General features: G+C 38.4%; 1 protein-coding gene across 1 annotated transcript in view; it reads right to left on the reverse strand.

The window, feature by feature from the left end:
* PCSK2 (proprotein convertase subtilisin/kexin type 2) overlaps window positions 1-19,989 on the reverse strand; it is a 262,157-nt gene that overhangs the window by 225,909 nt on the left and 16,259 nt on the right. Inside the window, exon 2 of the mRNA XM_032142938.2 lies at window positions 3,292-3,396. Coding sequence (XP_031998829.1) covers window positions 3,292-3,396 — 105 coding nt within the window. The remainder of the gene's footprint in view (window positions 1-3,291; window positions 3,397-19,989) is intronic.

Genomic DNA, 19,989 nt, shown 5'->3' on the forward strand with positions numbered 1-19,989 from the left:
ACTTTTATTTCCTGATGGAGACAAATTTTGGGATACGGAGGAAAATATAAGATGAGAAAGGCAATACTATTCCATGGATTAAAACCCTGAAGAAAAAATAATAATCATTCATTCACTTGACATGCTCAGTCATTTCCTGAACATCTCATATATACTCAGAACTGCACTGTGCAAAGATATTACAGAAATAAACAAGACACAACTTTTGCTTTTTAGCATCTAAATGATGATACTCAGCAGTCAGCTAATCTTTTAGCAGGAAGAATTGGGAACAGAAGAGAACATCTTTAACACAGTCTACATCAGAATCTGTTTTCTTAGCTATTGTCTGCATATTGATGAACAAAGATGAACACATGGAAAGTAGCATTTTAGCTCTTTCTAGATTTTTTTTTCTGTTTTCCTTTAAACATAAAAATTAGTTGTTACATGAGAGACAAACATCATTGAAATTTCTGGTCTGAAGTCAAAAAAAGCCAAAAAGCACCTTGGGTTTCTACCTTTTTCTTTTTTATTTCTTGGGTTGGTAGCAGAGCTTGGAGGTTTCTTTGGTCAAAAAGCTACCTCAGTAGATGAAGCCTGAAAGTGAGTAGCAGCTCAGACCAACCTCCCTGGGCTTTGTGTTCCTTACCACAAGCCTGTAGACAGTGAGTGAGAGAGGCTGGGAAGTGGTGCAGGGACAGGAAGGAGAAGGAAGCTGGGGGCTGGGGCTGCAACCGTAGTTAATGTTAGCAGTTCTAGGAGACAGTACATTTCAGGGAATGATAAAACAACTTACTTTTAAATTCTGTGTTTATAAAGCATAACTTGCAACATCTGTGTAGGACATAAAAGCCTGGACCTCCTTCTGGCTACCTGGTCTCTCCCTTTTTCTTTCATTTACTTTTCTTTTTGCAACCTGTCTGAATGTGTTTGAGAACCCCCAAATTGGGGTATTCCTACACTAGACTTATTTACCCTTTTGTTTAACAGCTATAAACCCACAAGGCAGAAGCTTTAGTTTACTATCCTTGCGCTGTTCATAGTCAATGATTTTTTTTTCAGAATAGTTGCCACTCTATTTTTCTATCAGCAGATGCCAAAATTAGACAACCACAAGAACATCATGCAGGAAAGACTCAGACCTTAGTCTAATATTTCGGAAAAAGGCATTCATCATTAGCAGTTTTTTTTTCATTTTGAAAAAATTTATGAGATTTTTGTGCTTTATTTCTTCTCCCAGAATGAGTTTATTATTGACAACATCCCCAGCATTTAACCTTGATGACAAGATAGGGAAAAGATATAGGAAACTTGGTCTTCTTTAGTTTTTCTGCTATTTTCTGTTGGTCTTCATGGGCAGGGCAGATGGTTACAACTACCAGAGGCTATTGGCTACCTGGATCCTTATAATAGATAATGAAGGGGAAATAGACACCCATTTTGGTGATAATAGATAATATTTTTGAAGAGAAAGACAAATGATTAGAATCATCAGTGCCTGATATCTTCTTTTTATTACCCAATTAGTCCCATGTTATATTTTGAAAGTGTCACTGTACACTTCAAGAATCAGCATTTCAGAGATCATATGTGTTAGAATGGGAAAAGCTCAGGTCGATGGTGCTAAATACTCTCTGACCAAACAGGGACTTTTGAGTTCTACTGCGCCTCAGTTCTCTTTCCCAGTCCAAGCCTTTTAAATATCTCTTCCTTCTGCCCCCAGTTTATATGTTTCTGAGTAATCTTGGAGCAATGCCTTTAATCATGGAAGAAGAGTAGCCAATGGGACTTTTAAGAAAATACATAACTAAAAGGAAAACAACTGGCCATAAATGGCAAGGTTATGGCACAGGGTTGAAGTGTAGGGAAGACCAATGTCACGGTGCACCAGGGTGATCTTTGTCTATTGGTGCCCACCTTGGATTCAGGGCAGGATCCCTGTCCATATGGCTGCCCAAGGGTATCCCCAGGCAATGAATTGGTATAGCCAAGGCTAAGGTTGTTATCACATAGAGTAGAGAGCTTCTGCCTTAGGTCTTGGTGCCAGCTTCTATGACAGATCCTTTAAGAATACTTGACCTTGGCTGGCAGCACAGGCAGCTTAATTGTTACTGCAAAAGTAAAGTTAAAGTGGCTTCCTAGAGCAGAAAGTCCTCTTTAGGGAAGGTGGGAACTCTTGAGAAGTTAAAGAAAAAATTGCCTGTGGCCTGTCATTTGGTGATCTGCTGAGAGACTGTTTTATCTGAATTCCTAATTGAAGCCCAAATTAAACCCAGGGAAATGTTCACATGAAAAGCCCCACAAGAATGAGTTTTCAGATTCTATCAGCTCAAAAGAAATCTCCTGTGAAAATCCTTAACTCAAACATCTGACATGCTTTTCATCAGCTGGTCCTTGAGAGTCCTGAGAAAGAGGTTACGCTGCCTTCAATGTACAGAGAGCAACTTGTCTGAGTTATTACATACTTTCCTTCTTAGTGATTCATGTAACAGAAATCAGAATCTACCCAACTGGATGAGTGTGTAGGTACGGGGGACGGTGGAAAATATGATTACTAAAGGTCCTATTCTGAGAGGCAAGAAGTGGGAACACTGGGAGAGAAGCCACTTTGTTGCTAAGATGATATGTTTCATTGGGGGAAAGTTGAATTTGAGCCATCACAGGGAGCAGAAAATGGGACCTGGAGTCCAAGAGTAAGGTAAAGACTGACGATTAAAAAAATGGGGGTGATGAACATCAAGTAACAGCTGAGACATGAAGGCAAATTAGATCAGTGCTAGAAAATATAGGATAAAAAGAAAGGCTGAGATAGTCTCATGGCCACAGTCATGCATGGATACTGAGAAGTCCACTGCCTGCTGTGAGCTACTCACTGACTGGCTCCCTCATTCTTTCCGTTCACAACGTGGGGCATGGCAACCTCCTCTGAGCATGTGGATTCACCAGTAGAAAACTTCCATAAAATGACTCACTAAACTGCTTGTTGTCTTCCCATCCATCACAGGCCAAAACATGTTCCCAGGCAACCCGAAGTCCTCACCCAATAATAACTCAGGAGAAGATAGCCAGTAAAAGGGTGGTATCACAATTTCTTCTTCCTCCAGCCATACAAAGGGGCCTGTGATTATTTATTATGCAGAGATAGAGGAGCAGAGAGTCCCTGGTATGACTCTGCAAAGCATTCATTTGCCCTATCATAGTACATTAAGTGCCTTTACTTCAAAATCCCCTGCCAGCCCCTCCACACCCCCTCGGTGGGCTCAGCCATGGCAGCAGAGATTGGGAGGCAGGTTTCTGGGGAAAACTCACCCTGGGGTCTCTCTCCAGCTGCTGCTTGTGGTGTAGGCTGCGTCTTCTCTTGGCCTTTGCAAGGCCATTGTGATAAAAGTGGTACAGACCTTCAGCAAAGGGAAGCTGTGGAGAGCCAAGCAGACACAGGCATAGTTAACTTCTGGGGTTGGCCCAGGGACAGGGACACCAAAGCTGGGGCTGCTTGCAGGGGCTCCATGGGGTAGGGAAGTATGCAAGGAAACCACTGGCAAACCTCCTGTCAGACCTGGTCTCTATTTCCCTATCAATGTCCTCCTTTCCTTCTCCTTGCCTTTGTTCATGTGGTGTCCACTCTCCTCCTGCTCCCCAAATACTTTCTATTCTTTCCCCCATTTTTTAACTTTCTGCACATCCTTTGATTCCCTTTCCTTTTCCATGGAGCCTTGCCTTTGTGTTCACACCCTCATCAGATTCTCCTTGCCTTCCTTGGTCTAGTGTGCATACTCCAGGTATCACCTGGTTGCTCCAGAATTATGCCGTGATGTTTTGTAGTCATGTCTTCATAGCTGTCTGTGACAGACCTTCAACTGTCTGTCTCTGTCTTGGGCTTTTTCTGTGACCCCTTGGTGCCTTTTATCAGGCTGAGCACAGTGTGAACATCTAAATTTAATAAATACCAGTTAGATGGCAGGTCTGGTTTCCCTCTACCTTCCTATCTCAATGATCCTTGAAATCAGGTCAGAACCGGTCAGAGAAGTCACAGTAATGAGAGGTTGTCTTTGGCACAGGGCCTCTAAGAGTCTTGGAGAACCTAAACAGGCCAGTCATTCGTTCTATGATTCAAGGTAACTTGGTGGGAAGAGCCTTGACCTGGGAGTTTGGAGGCCTGGATGTGGCTCATGTCTGTTACTATCAGTATGATTGTGGGCAAGTGGTTTCCCCTCTGGGCATCTTTTTCTCTTCTGTGTAAATATAGGGCCTTGAAGTTCCCAGATCTCTCCCTTTTCTCCACGTGTCTTCACATTGATGAAGACATGGTGTTTGCAATTCTTAACCTGATTAATTAATTTAATTGAATGCTTACAAATTATAGACAAATAATGTAAATATGTACTTTTTTTGGAAATAGGACACATGATTTCATCAGATTCTCAAAAGAGTCCCTAAATCAGAAAGCATTCCACTACTCAAAGTATTTGGTATTGAAAGTTTTGGTGTGTGTGTTGCCATCCAGTGTTTGGAAGAAAAGGGAAGCAGATGTGGTTGATTTGATAGAAAAGTTTTCTAACATAGATGGGGCCAATTTGAGATTTTTAGATCACATAGAACCTCAGTGTGGCTCAAGTATTTCTTAAAGAATATATATTATTATTATTTTATTTTTAATATAAAGGAAATATAGAGTAAATTTAGAAAACCGAAAAACACACATAACAAAGTAAAAATTCTTCATGTTTTCTTTTTTGGCAGTATTGGAGTTAGGTTACCTTTTTGTTTTTTTCCTCTAGGCCTACCTACTTGTAAGAGCAAATGATTATTTCCTTAATAGTCAAATGAGTGAGTTTTAGATCTTCTTCTTTGCTTAAACACACACACACACACACACACACACACACACACACACACTCCATATTATGCAAAGTGGTTCTTCTCTTGTCACTCAGATGCTATTACAGACTTCTACTTACTACCTCCTTTTTTCAAATTTTTATTTTGGGTTTGGGGGTACATGTGAAGGTTTGTTACATATGTAAACACGTGTCATGGGGTTTATGGTACATATTACTTTGTCATCCAGACTACTTACTTCTTTTGAATGGCTGCATATTATTCCATTACATGGGATATACCATGACTTATTTAGCCTTTCCATTATTAATGCATATTAAGATGCTTCCATTTTTTTTACATTCAAAGATAATGCTGTGCATTGGGGTGGGGGAACTTCAGGTATGATAGAATAAGAACCTTCAAAAATCTACTTTTATAGAAAAGCAAACAGAACTCTGAAAAAAATTGCCAAATCAACTTATTCAGAACACAGGAAATTAACAAGAGGTTTGCAGCAACCCAAAGGGTGTTTGTTCAATAAAAAAGTTGAATCTCAGTGATAATGGCAAACTCTGTGCTGTTTTAGACTGCCCTATGACCATCCTCTTCTTCATAGCTCTGCAGCATCTTTGAACATGAACATCCTCACAATACAGCAGCTGTGAAAACCAGTAGCCAAATAGATACTAGAGGGTGCAGACTGGGTTTAGAGTTATTTAAAAAGCTCCATCCCTAAATAATTGCCTGGAAGCTATCTGGAAAAGTTCCATTTATAGGATTTGTTGTTATTTGATCTGTCCCAGGGTTTGCTCAGTTGGAAAAGCCCTACTCCCCAGGGAATTTGTCAAAAATAATCAGTGGAAAATTTTTAAGGTTGCGATTTCCTGAAGTAGCAATATGAACTGGGGCAAATAAAAGGCTGGACAAAAACCTTTGTAAAAGAATCTAGGGAATAAGATGTCCACAGAAGGCTTTACAAAGCTCTAATATATTCCTGGACACTTAGAAGGCCCTACACATGGGCAGAGCTGTACACACAACCAGGAAATATCTAAGAAGGCCCTAATTGCTCACCTTTAGTTGACTTGATGTCTCTTTAAAAACAAGAGGTGAAGGCCATAGCAGAGTTTCAAACTGCCTGCTTGAGAATTGAGGATATGTCCCAATATACACAACAGAGCCCCTTAGCAAAGGGTAAAAACAAAAACAAAGCCTTATTGATTCAAGGTCTTTAAGGAAACCTCTGTCCTGTCATTGGCTAACTATTAAGTTAATCAAGCAGATTCAATGGCACATTATAGAAATTACAGACTTTACAGAATTAGTCCAGAAAGACATTAAATAAACAAATAGCAATAAACATATACGTGCATGTGTCTTTAGAGTAGAATGATTTATAATCCTTGGGGTATATACCCAGTAATGGGATTGCTGGGTCAAATAGTATTTCTGGTTCTAGATCCTTGAGGAATTGCCACACCATCTTCCACAATGGTTGAACTAATTTACACTCCCACCAACAGTGTAAAAGCATTCCTATTTCTCCACATCCTCTCCAGCATCTGTTGTTTCGTGGCTTTTTAATGATCGCCGTTCTCACTGGCGTGAGATAGTATCTCATTGTGGTTTTGATTTGCACTTCTCTAATGACCAGTGATGGTGTGCTTTTTTTCATATGTTTGTTGGCTGCGTAAGTATCTTCCTTTGAGAAGTGTCTATTCATATCCTTTGCCCACTCTTTGATGGTTTTTTTTCTCTTGTGAATTTATTTAAGTTCCACAATAGCAAAGACTTGGAACCAACTCAAATGCCCATCAATGATAGACTGGGCAAAGAAAATGTGGCATATATACACCATGGAATACTATGCAGCCATAAAAAAGGATGAGTTCATGTCCTTTGCAGGGACATGGATGAAGCAGGAAAACTTCATTCTCAGTCAACTAACACAGGAACAAAAAGCCAAGCACTTCATATTTTTACTCATAAGTGGGCATTGAACAATGAGAACACATGGAAACAGAAAGGGGAACATCACACACTGGGACCTGTGGGGTTACAGAGCTAGGGGAGGGATAGCATTAGGAGAAATATCTAATGTAGATGATGGGTTGATGGGTGCAGCAAACTACCATGGCACGTGTATACCTATGTAACAAACCTCCACGTTCTGCACATGTATCCCAGAACTTAAAGTATAATTAAAAAAAAAAAAAGAAAGATAAAAAAAACGGGGGTGAGGGTGCAGGAAAACAAATAGCAATTGTAAAGACAACAAAACCTAGAAACAACAACAAGCAACCTGGGGAGAGGTAACTCTGGTTTCCAAACTGTCATATTACAGTATTTAAAATGTCAAATTTTCAAGAAAAATTGTGATACAGAAAGAAATAAGAACATATGCTCCACACATAGAGGAAAAAATAATAAAATCTCTCTGAGGAAGCCCAGATGTTGGACTTACTAGACAAAGACTAAACTACATAACTATAAATATTCACGTTATATTATATATAGATATAACTATATCCAGACATATGTTCAAAGAAATCATATATAAAGAACTAAAGGAAAGCATGAGAATGGTGAATCATCAAATAAAGAATATCAATAAAGAGATAAAAATAATAAGAAGAAAGAACCAAACAGAAATTCTGGAGCTAAAAAGTACAATAACAGAATTTAAAAATTTACCAGAGAGCCTCAATAGCAGTAAAGAGATTGAATTAGTAATTTTAAAACTTTCTGCAAAATAAATACTGATGAATTCTACTAATCCTGATTAATTCTACCAATGTTTAAATAAATAATTCCAGTCCTTCAGAAACTCTTCCAAAAAATGGAAGAGGAAGAATCACTTCCCAACTCATTCACTGAGGCCTGTGTCACCCTGACATGAAGAAAAGACAGAGATACCACAAGAAAAGAAAACTACAGACTGTGATCCCTTCCAAATATGGCAACAAAATGCTCATCAAAATAGTAGCAAACTGAATCCAGTCACATGTAAAAAGGATTTTTATCATAACCAAGTAGGATTTACCCCAGGAATGCAAAGTTGTTTTAACATCTGAAAATCAATTACTATAATAACTACATCAATAGAATAAATAACAAAAACCACATGAACATCCCAATGCAGAAAAACATGTGACAAAATACAACATTCTTTTATAATAAATATGTTTTAAAAAATTAGGAATGAAGGCTGGGTGCGGTGGCTCATGCCTGTAATCCCACTACTTTGGGAGGCTGCGGTGGGCAGATGTCAAGGTCAGGAGATCAAGACCTTCCTGGCTAACATGGTGAAACCTCGTCTCTACTAAAAATACAAAAAATTAGCTGGGCGTGGTGGCGGGCTCCTGTAGTCCCAGCTACTCAGGAGGCTGAGGCAGGAGAATGGCATGAACCTGGGAGGCAGAGCTTGCAGTGAGCCGAGATTGCGCCACTGCACTCCAGCCTGGATGACAGAGCGAGACTCCGTCTCAAAAAAAAAAAAAAAATTAGGAATGAAAGGGAACTTTCTCAATCTGATAAATCTATCTATGAAAAACCCACAGCTAACACCATACTTAATGGTGAAAGGCTGAATGCTTTTCTTAAGATCAGAACAAGACAAAGTTATCTGCTCTTGCCACTTCTATTCAAGAGTGTACTGGAGATTTTAGCTAATGCCATCAGGCAAGATAAAGAAATAAAGACACCAAGATTGGAAAGAAAGAAGAAAAACTATCTCTATTTGCAGAAGACATATCTTGTACATAGAAATTTATAATGAATCCAGAAAAATTATTAGAATTGATAAAAGAGTCAGCAAGGTTGCAGAATATAAGATTAACATGCAAAATCAATTATATTTCTATACACAAGCAGTGAACAATCCAAGCATAAAGCTAAGAATACAAGTCGATTTAAAATAATATCAAATAAGTAAAATACTGGGGAATAAATTTAACAACAGAATTGCAAGATGTATACACTGAAAAGTACAAAACATCACTGAAAGAAATTAAAGATCTAAATAAATGGAAAAGCATCTCATGTTCACGGATTTTTTAAAATGGCAATGCTCCCTAACTTATCTGTAAATTCTATACAATTACTTTCAACATCTCAGCTGTCATTTTTGCTCATCCTAAAGTTCAAATGTAAACTGGAAAGACCAAGAATAGCCAAAATAATCTTAATAAAGAAGAACAAAGTTGGAAGACTCACATTTTTCAATTTCAACACTTCTTCAAAGCTAAAGTAATCAAAGTAGTATGGTACTGGCATAGGAGAGACATATAGTAGTTTAATAGAATAAAACTGAATCCAGAAATAATTTATGATAATCACCTTATGGTCAATTGATTTTCAACATAGATGCTAGAACAATGCAATGAGAATGAATAGTCTGTTCAAGCACAGTTTTGTGCTCGGACAATTAGATATTCACATGAAAAAAATGAATTTGGATTCCTATCTCATACCACATTCAAAATTTAACGTAAAATGATTTGTAGTCCCAAATGTAAGAGCTAATATTATACAACTCTTAGAATAAAACATATAAATAAACCTCCACGGCTTTAGGTTAGGCAATGTTTTCTTAGATACAACACCAAAAGTATAAGAACATAAACTGTACTTCATTAAAATTAAGAATGTTTATACTTCAAAAGAAATAATGAAGGAAACAAAAAGACAACCCACAGATTGGAGAAAAATTTTGAAAATCATATCTCTGATAAGGATCTTGCCCAGGAATGTTTTAAAAATGTTTACTATTTAACAATAAATTCAAGAAATCCAATTAAAAAAATGTGCAAATTTGAGGAACCATTTCTTCAAAGAAGAAGTAAAAATAGTCTAAAACATACAGAAAGATGTTCAACATTATTAGACATCAGAGAATGCAAGTTAAATCCATGAGATATCACTTTACACACACTAGAATGGGTAAAAGCAAACAACCCCTGCCCAACTGCACCCAAACCAGCAAGTGTTGACCTGGATAGGGAGGAATTTGAATCCTCATTCATACACTGTTGGTGGGATAGTAAAATGGTACAGCCTATTTGGAAAGCTCCTTGGCAGTTACTTAAAATGTTAAACATATAGACTTGTCATATGACGCAGCAATTCCATGTATGGGTGCATATAAGAGAAATGAAAACATACATTTACACAAATTCTTGTATATAAATGTTCATAGCAACATTATTCATGATAGTCAAAAACTAGAAACAACACACATTTCTATCAATTGATAAAACAGTAAACAAAATGATATATATGTACAATGGAATATTATTTTTAAATGGAAAGGAATTAAGCAATGATACATGGTAAAACACGGATGAACCTTGAAAACTTAATGCTAAGTTAAAGAAGCCAGACAGCAAGGTCATATAGTGTATCACTTCCTTTATATGAAATGTCCAGAACAGACAAATCTATAGAGCTGGAAATTAGATTAGTGGTTGCCTGGGGCTGAGAGGGGACAGAAATGAAGAGTGATTGTTAATGGTCTGGGATTTATTTTAAGGGTGGCAAAAATATTCTAAAATTAGATATTGGTAATGATTGCACAACTTTGCAACTATACTAAAGATCACTGAATTGCAAATTTTTAGAGGATAAATTTTATGGCATGTGAACTATATCTTAATCAATTGGCTATTAAAAATGCTATGATGAACAGCTTTGTGATTATCACTATTTGTATAGATGAGAGTTTTCCTGTAGGATATATCCTAGGAATTCAATCTCTAAGTCATAGATTATGAACATTTATCATTTTGATAAATACTTCAGAAAAGTTTCCCTGTAAGGTTGTATATTCCAAGATCCACCAAAAAGTAAATAAGAATAAAAATATACATTTTCCCATTCTCTAAGTAACACTGGATTGACATTTATTAATGATATTTTAACTTAACCAATTTATAGGCAAAATGTATCATCTTATTTGAATATTTTTAATTATTTTGAAAGTTTGAGCATCTCTTCATATGTTTATTGACATTTTAGTGTCTTCTCTTTTGTGCATTTTTCTATTGTGTATTTTTGTGATCCTTGTCATAAGCCAGGCACTGTGTTTGGTGCTGGAGAGACAAAGGTAATGATGATATGGTCTCAGCCTACAAGTAGCTCACAAAATTCACAGGGAAGGAAGATTTGCACACAGCAATCTATTAACAGTACTCTGTGGTGGAGTGGTTTAAGAACGTGAGTTCTGAAGCCAGATTGCCTTGGTTTAAATTCTCGCTCTTCCTCATAATAGCAATATGACCTTTGGCAAGTTAGTTAACCCTTGTGGACCTCAGGTTTTTTACTTACAATATGTTTTTGTTATGGGAATTAAGTGAGGTAATGCATGAAAAGTGCCTGGAATAATATCTTGCACTCAAGCATAAATTACTCTTTTTATTGTTAGAATAGAATGTGCTGTAGCAGAGTTATTGACAAGCTGCTATGGGAACCCAAAGGAGAGATTATTTCAGTCAAAGGGATACTTGGGGAATGTTTCTTAGACTTTTTGGAGAAAGGGAAGGGCATTCAGCTTAAGAGACTCCTTTCCACTTTTGTTAAAAATTACGTTTTCTAGTGTTTTAATTTTGAAGAGTGTGGCTGTCTAAAGCCACAGCTTTTTTTAAACACTCCTCATATCAAGAAATGAGGTCCATGATTCCAGCGCTTGCATCTGGGGAACATGATCGCTTTCATTAGGAGTATGGTGGAACTGATGCCATGTGACTTCTGAATCTAAGTCATAAGAGGCCATTTGACTTGTGCCTTGTTCCCTGGAACACACTTGCTCTTAAAGTCCTGAGTACAGTTTAAGAAGTCCAACTCCTCTCAGGCTGCCATGTTATGAGGAAGCCTAGGCAACATTGAGAAGCGTGTGTAGTGCTTTGCATGACAATCCTGGAAGAGTGCAGCTTTCAAGTCATCCCATTTAGGGTGTTAAATACACACATTAAGAAGCTTTCAGATGATTCTAACTCCAGCCATACCAGTCATCCTCTAGCTGTTGAGTCTTCCCAACTGAGCCTCCACACATCGTGGACCACAGACAAGCCATTTCCACTGTGCCCTGCCTGGACTACAAATTCCCACATTCATGAGTACAATAAAATTGTTGTTTTATACCACCAAATTTTGGGTTGGTTTGTTACGCAGCAATGGACTACAGAAACAAGTAGCTAGCTGAAAAAACAGTTTTATTTCTTCAGCTTTCATGGCTGTGTTAACATAAAACTCTACAACAGTATTGGTTCTGTCTGTCAGCTGATGACACCGTCTTGGAGCAGCTCAGATAAATGCTCTCAAGGGACATGCCTGGCACAGGGGGACAGGCCTGGACTCAGAGCAGCAGGTACTGGATGATCTTCAAGGCATAGCCAACTTAACCAGGGGTCTTTTCTGTGAATAAAAATTTTTTAGAACATGGTAGCTTTTGTGATTTAGTTCCTGTTCATTAAAAACCACATTCCCCACGGCAAATTTAACATAAATATTTCGTGTGATAATTCCAGGCTCAATGGTTCTTAAATGTTTTCTCTGCTTAACCCTGCTGATATACTCTGGATAATATTAAGATTTAATAAAATAAAAAAAATGAGGGGAGAGGAAGAAAATGTATGTGTGCTGTATTTTGCTTTCCAAAAACTTTCTACTTTGAAGACTATCAGGTAGTATGAACTTGACCTTTTGTTTCTTATTGCAGGAAGCATTATGGATCTGATAATTTTTTTTTTACTTTTAATTTTTTGGAGTCTCACTCTTTTGTCCAGGCTGGAGTGCAGTGGTGTGATCTTGGCTCACTGCAACCTCCGCCTCTTAGATTCGAGCAATTCTCCTGCCTCAGCCTCCTGAGTAGCTGGGATTACAGGCACCTACTTCCACACCTGGCTAATTTTTGTGTTTTTTAGTAGAGATCAGGTTTTGCTGTTTTGGCCAGGCTGAGTTTGAACTCCTGACCCCAAGCGATCTGCCCTCCTTGACCTCCTAAAGTGCTGGGATTACAGGTGTGAGCCACTGCATCTGGCCTAGAACTTAGAATTTTTAACATTAGAAATAAAATTTGGAGTTGTTAAGTGCCAGTGGGTATCAGAGGAACATATCTTACCATGATTCTGGCTTGTTTTAGTGTTTTTTTTTTTTAAATAAGAAATTAAACGTAAATTGAGGTGCAGGGAAAACTCTTCCTTACAGTGGAATTCCCATTAATAAATGTAGAAGAAATGATGGACGTTGAATATCATCATTCAGAAAATGTCATAGTAATAGTAATTGTGGCTGGCAAACATCTCCAATAGGTGCTAAAATTAACAGGTGAGATACAACAATAAACAATGGGAAATGTATCTTTATAGTGGAGAAACCTGGCAGAGACCACTTTACTCAAGCGATCTAAGTTAACTTCACCAGTGATGAGTCATGCTATGATGCACTAAGAAGGGCATATCGTTCATGTGATTTTCTCGCCAAAAATACATAATGTGTATTCAATCAGGTAGAACCATCAGACAAACTCATAACTGGCCAGTACTCTTTAAAGTCATCATGTTCATAAACGACAAAGAAGAGCTGCAGAACTTTTCCAAATTAGAGGAAACTAAGGAGCCATAACTATTAAATATAATCATATTTTGGATTGAATCCTGGATCAGAAAAAAGGACACTAGTGGGACAACTGGAACATTTTGAATAAGGCCTGTAGATTAGCTAATAGTATTATATCAATGTTTATTTCCTGCCTTTGGTAATTTTGCTATGTTTACCTAAGACGTTAATTTTGGGGAAGCTGAAGAAAGAAGGGTATATGGAAACTCTGCTTTTTTAAAAAGTAATGTTTTTATTGTGATAAATATATATAACATCAACTTTTCAATTTTAATGATTTTTAAGTGAATAGTTCAGTGATATTAAGTACACTCACATTGTGCAACTATCACTACTATCCATTACCAGAACTTTTTAATCATCTCAAACTGAAACTCTGTACCTACTGCACAGTAACTCTCCAGTCCCCACTCCCCAGCCCTGGAATCCACCTTTCTACTTTCTGTCTTTATGAATTTGATTTCTCGAATTAGGTTATATAAGTGGAATCATACAGTATTTGACTGTTTGTGCCTGGCTTATTTTACTTAAGCACAATGTCTTCAAGGTTCATCATGTTGTGGCACGTGTCAGAATTTCCTTCCTTTTTAAGATTAAATATCCCACCCTGTATACCACATTTTGTTTATCCATTCATCTGTTGATGGACACTTGATTTGCTTCCACCTTTTGGCTATTGTGAATAATGCCGCCATGAACATAGGTGTACCTGTGTGCTATTTATGCAACACTTTTAAAGTCTAAATTTATTTCCAAGATGCAAGTTAAAAATGTAAAAATATTTTAAAATTTAAATTTGAATGACCTCAGAAGGGTCATGTATTTCCTAGTTTCAAATCAGAACCCACCTACCCCTCCACTTCCTATGGTCACACACTAAGCTCCCTTTCCATGGTTGTGTTACCTTAGGCAACTGAGTTGCATACCTGGCTTGGTCTAGCTGCCTCATTTTTTTAGAGAAGACACTGTGGCTCAGGGGATGCCAGGGCCTGACAAGATGAATGGGAGCTCTCTGCAGAAATCCCAGCTCTCCTGAGTGTAAATCTAGCATCCTTCCTACCACACTGCTTGTGTTGTGGTCCTACTCTACATCCCAGGCCCTTTGTAACCATGACTAGGAATCCATGAGATTTGGGGCTGGAATTCCTGATGGAGATGAGTGGGACTCAAGGACAGCCAGGCTGATGGGTGACATCCCCACTGCTGTGATCTTGGGACCCACGATTCTGGATTCTTTGGGATTCTTTCTTGGCTATGAAAGAAAATGGAGCTAATTGGTCTCATAAAGCTAAAATTTGAACCTCTGACGAGCTTACTGTTACGCAATAAACAGGTAAATTGACTGATCATGAACCTAACAAAAGACTAGCCTGTAGGCATTGGTTATTTTTCTGGGCCTTTTTTGTCTCTTGCTTTTGGAGTGCAGACCCAAGATCCACTGTCTTCTGAGCATCTGAGAAGCAGCTGCTTAAGAGCTTTGTGCAAGCATAAGCTCCACCGCAGGGAGAGAAAGACAGATGCTATGTGACTTACAGTAGTGTAAGGTACTTGCTGCCCACACAGACCTCAAGGATGTAAGGCTGATCGTTGCATTCCTGAGATTCTTAAGTAGACTGCAAATCTTGCAAATAGCAAAGACATATTGAACACAGTGGTAGATTCCCAAACATTCACCTGAGTGTCCTAGTAAGAAGCCTCTCATACTGCGGGCATTTAGTATGTTTTGAAATGTTTTCTTCATTGAAACACACACACACACACACACACACACACACACCATTTTTTATATCATCACTTTGTTCTCTTAAGGCGAAATAAGCATGGTTCTAGAAGGAAGGAGAAAAAGAAGTGAAAGAACTCGCAGCAAATTGTCAGCTTGAAGATTCAGGCTGGGTGACAGTGTAATAATGCTGCTAAGTCAGACTTGCAGAGTTTTTAGAAATTCTCATTATGCCTCAAAAATGTATGGATCTCAGCAACACTTCTCATTGTCTTCTTTCTTTTCCTCTTACTTCCTTTTCCCACTGAAAACTGTGGCTCCAAGCTATAGCACCTCTCTGAACCCACACACTCCACTTTCCCAGCAGTAGGGAACTCCAGGGAACTGGCAACCAATTGTGAACAGATAAAAAGAAGTGTTAAATTCTCATGGAGCCTATTTCCTGCTTCTTTTAAACACCAGAGTTCTCTTCCCTTAGGGAATCTGTAGATGCTCCAGAGGGTCTGTGACCTTGGCATGGCTTCCATTCCAAATTTTGTGCATCTGTGCATTCGCTTGTTCTCAGGAGAGTCTACTGCTTATTACAGATTCTCAAATGGATTCAGAACCCTCAGAACAGTTAAGACTTCCCGAATCAGACTCTTCGCTTTACCTTTGGCTGCTTTCTTTGTGTTTGTCCACTGTGCTGGTTTTCATGGTCCTCAGTCAGGCTTGGTCGGGATCTAGTTTGGTAGAACACTGGACATCATTTGCTATATAGGATTTTTATAATTTTATTTGTAAGAGGGACTGCTGTCAAGAGGTTTAAGAAACAAAAACTGGCAGACAAAACAATCATCAAGGATTGAAAACTGGCTCAGCTGATAATTGCTTGTTCATTTCATTTGGGGACCTGAATTTTACCAACAGGGATAAGCTCTGCATTTTACTGACTTTCTCAGAGACCGTTCTTTATTTCCTTCAATTGCATGCAATCTCTTATAGGCAGAACATGATGCCCAGCAGTAGGGATGGGAGAGAAAGGGAAGCTCGTTTGAATTTAGGTCTGGGGTAGGCTGCTGGAGGATAAGAGACCATATGGAGAAGAACTGATGTGCTCTTTTTCCCATTCATTTTTCACTCTTCCTAACTTTTCTTTTTCCTTCCAAGTCAAGTAGGAAATGGGTTTTGCACATTACTGATATCTGCCCAGAGATGATTACTGATTTCCCTGGATTGTGTGCAAGGTAAACTGATCTCAGTGAGAATTCTGAAGGTACCTAATAGACAGGCCTGAGTTTCAACTTCAGAGCAAAGGGAGAGAGAAGAATAACTTCCAGAGTGATTTTATTTCTTAATTATCAACAACATAAGAGTGACTGTGTCTAATCTAAAGCACAAATTAAGTATCTATTTCCATCACTAAAGAGAAACCACTTTTTTTTTTTTTTCAAGCAGAATTATTTATCATCAGTGAAACCACAGCTGCTGCCCCAGGCAAGGATGGGATAGTCTGATTGACAGCCTAGGACCACTAGGGGACAGACCACACTCTTCAGGTCTACTTTGGACCACGTCCCCCATGGAATGCATTGGACCCAACTAACTTCCATAACACAGAGTAGAGGGACCATCATTCAGGCATTTTCTCGAGGATATACTGCATTTACTATTCCACTGTTAAACCAGGAACATGAAACCTCTCTTAGTTCATACTTTTACATTCTCCTTTTTAAGTTTGTGACTTACATTCTCCTCTTTAATTTTGTGACTTACTATCGAAGACTGATTGTGAGTAATTACTGTAATTTCTCTAATCATCTGCCTTGTCGTGTTCTCATTGTCAACCTCCAACTGAATATCCCCAGTCAATTCTAATAGAGCTGCTCCAAGCCACAGCCAAGTGGATTGTACACACTTTACAGTAAGGAAATGCTTCTTGCTTATAGGAAGAGCCATCCACTAGGCTGGTTTTGAATACAGTAATAGGGAACAGAAGAATCTTAAATGAAAAAGAAAATTGAGGTACTGACATGTTGCTTAAATATTCATCTTTCAAAATTATCTTGGTATGCTGGAAAGAATTATCTCTCAGAACAGAGTCCTCGGAATGTCTGGATTGCAAGCCTTATGGGGACAACACCTGTTTTGCTCATGTCCTAGGTGCAGAGTATCATGTCATAGATACCTGTTGAGTAAATTAAAAGATCAGGAGGTTCTAGATTCTAGAAAGAATTATTAAGTAGTTGTGTTATTCAGTGTGGATGACTAAGGTTATGGAGTTCTTTGGGCATTGGTAAGACATTTAATATATTGGGGGTCAAGCAAGTCATCTAACTAAGCGAATCAGGTAAAAGACAATAGAAAGTGGTGAGGATTGTGGTAAACTGGAGGGTACATGCTCCTCCACAAGTCAAACAGATTGAAAGCATTGTGCTGGCCAAACTTGATTTGTGATCTAATGAGTGATGCACATTGCACTTGTTAGCTCTGGGCTGTCTAGGACTCTACTAAGCACAAGACAGAAGGCACATCATAAGATATATGGAATGAAAAGAAACTCGTTAGATTGAACATGAGGTAAAAATACTCTTAGGTATTCTAGCAAAAAAAAAAAATCCTATCAATTACAGATGAGGCTAGCATTCTCTGTTACTTTGGTCTGTAGTCAGGTTCAAGCTCTTTGGAGCAGCCATAGAAGACAAGAGAAGAAGTTAACTACTCCCAAACATCAGCTTGGGGATCAGAGTTATTTCTAAATAAAGGAGAAAAAGGGGTGAAAAGTAGATGTCTAAGCTAGAAAATTACATGCTAGTATCTTCACAAGCAAGATATCCCTTTAAAAGCTGGAATAACCCACAAGAATGCTTCATTTGGCAAGGTCAGTATAAAATATAATTTGTTAGTGAAACTTTATTGGTACCCTATTAAATTCCACATAGATAACAAGGCTAGAGGAAAGGAACTTGTGTTTGATATCTGTCTGCTTGAAAAAGTAATTTCCATTTTGTCAAATTAAAGCAGGTGCACTTCATAGAATCTCAGCATATTTACACTGGAGATGACCTCCATGAGTACCTAGCACTATGTCTCACTTTACAGAGACTCAGGGTGAGAATGTAATCATCTGAGCTCCTCTTAGGGAAGAAACTGTATTTGGGATAATTCTGTAATGGTTGGTGGGTACCTGAGGTCATGGGTGCCTAGAGAGCAAGGAGATCTGACCTGCTCTGCCTGGGAAGAATCTGCCCACACCCATGAGAGGAGGAGATACTAAAGAAACCAAGGGGCAGATAAAAGAAAGTGGGGAGGATCTGGCAAGAAATGTGAGGCTGGGCAGGAAGAGGCCACTGCTCATGCCCAGTGATGAGGGGATGAAACGACTCTTCAAAGCAGGTGCTTCATTTAAAGTTCTTTGTGTTTGCAACATAAATCCCCTCTTGGCACCTGTGACATCTTCAGGAAAATACATTCTGGTCACAGATGCCTTGGGTGAATGGTAAGAGTTTTTTGGTGAAGGGAAATCAAGGGAGTTGGCTGAATTTCACACTTGAGTCACCATTGTGAAGAATGATTGTTTGGGTAGCAAAGAGACATAATTTATTAACTGGAAAGTTTTGGTGGAAGTAGAAAACTGTATCCAGAAGTAAAATGAAAATCTAGCTCCACTCCCAGAATTTATAGGAATATTGGGAAGGGTGAAGACTTCTACAGGGCACATTATGGGGATTTGAGTGGATCTTATCTACATCTCAAGGGTCCAGGTATTTCTAGTTGACATCTGCATTACATAGATGAGAAAAATGAGGTTCAAAAATTTGAATGATGTGGATATGGTCACTCCGCTCTATAGTAGCAGAGCTGGGACAGAAACCCATTGTTGGTGACAAAGTTTAACCCAGCTCAATTTCATAGAGGGAGAGACCTCAATGTTAGTTTTGCATCAACGTACACATTTTTTCTTTTAGCAGTAATTTTTTACTTTTGAAGTAAGTTCAGACTTATAGAAAAGTTGCAAGAATAGTGAAAATAACTAATATAGCCATGTCACCCAGAGTCCCCAATTGTTAACGTTTTACTGCATTTAAAAAATTATTTTCCTACATATGCATATTACTTTGGTGAATCATTTGAGAATAAGCTGTAGATGGTGTGTGTATGTTTTCTAAGAACAAGGCAATATAAGTGTCAACATCAGAAAGTTAACTCTAATATGATATCATTTTCTAATTTACAGACATCGTCGATATGTTGCCAACTGTCTTAATAATATCCTTTATAGCAAAAAAATAAAAAATCTGGCCCAAAGTTCAATCCATGATCACATGTTGCATGTGGTTGTCATTTCCTGTTTTAATTTGGAAGAGTTTCTTAGTCTATCTGTCTTTGTCTTTTATGACATTAATACTTTTGAAGAGTACAGGCCAGTTATTTTGCAGACTGTCTCTCAATTGGGATCATCTGCTTTCTCATCATTAGATTGAAGTGATGCATCATGGCAGGGGCATTACACACGTCGTGGTGTGTGCTTCTTGATGCACTGTTCACAGTCTTAAATGCAGTTACCTCAACTTCAGAGTAACTGCTCTGGTCTCACTTACCTAATAGTGACTTACAAACTGAGCACAAGACAGAATTGTGGGTACCTTCAGTGCTATTTACTCACATGTTTCTGAGCATCCAAGTGTGAGAATGCCAAATAACTAAAAAAACACAACTTATTTCGGTGGACTCCTATTGCTATAGTTATCCAGACAAGGCCAGGTATGGTGGCCTGTAATTCCAGCACTTTGGGAGGCTGAGACAGGAGGATCATTTGAGCCCAGGAGTTCGAGACCAGCCTGGGAAACATTGCCAGGCCTCGTCTTTAGAAA

This window comes from Hylobates moloch, unplaced genomic scaffold (genome assembly GCF_009828535.3).
Source record: "Hylobates moloch isolate HMO894 unplaced genomic scaffold, HMol_V3 SCAFFOLD_21, whole genome shotgun sequence".
Lineage (NCBI taxonomy): Eukaryota > Metazoa > Chordata > Mammalia > Primates > Hylobatidae > Hylobates > Hylobates moloch.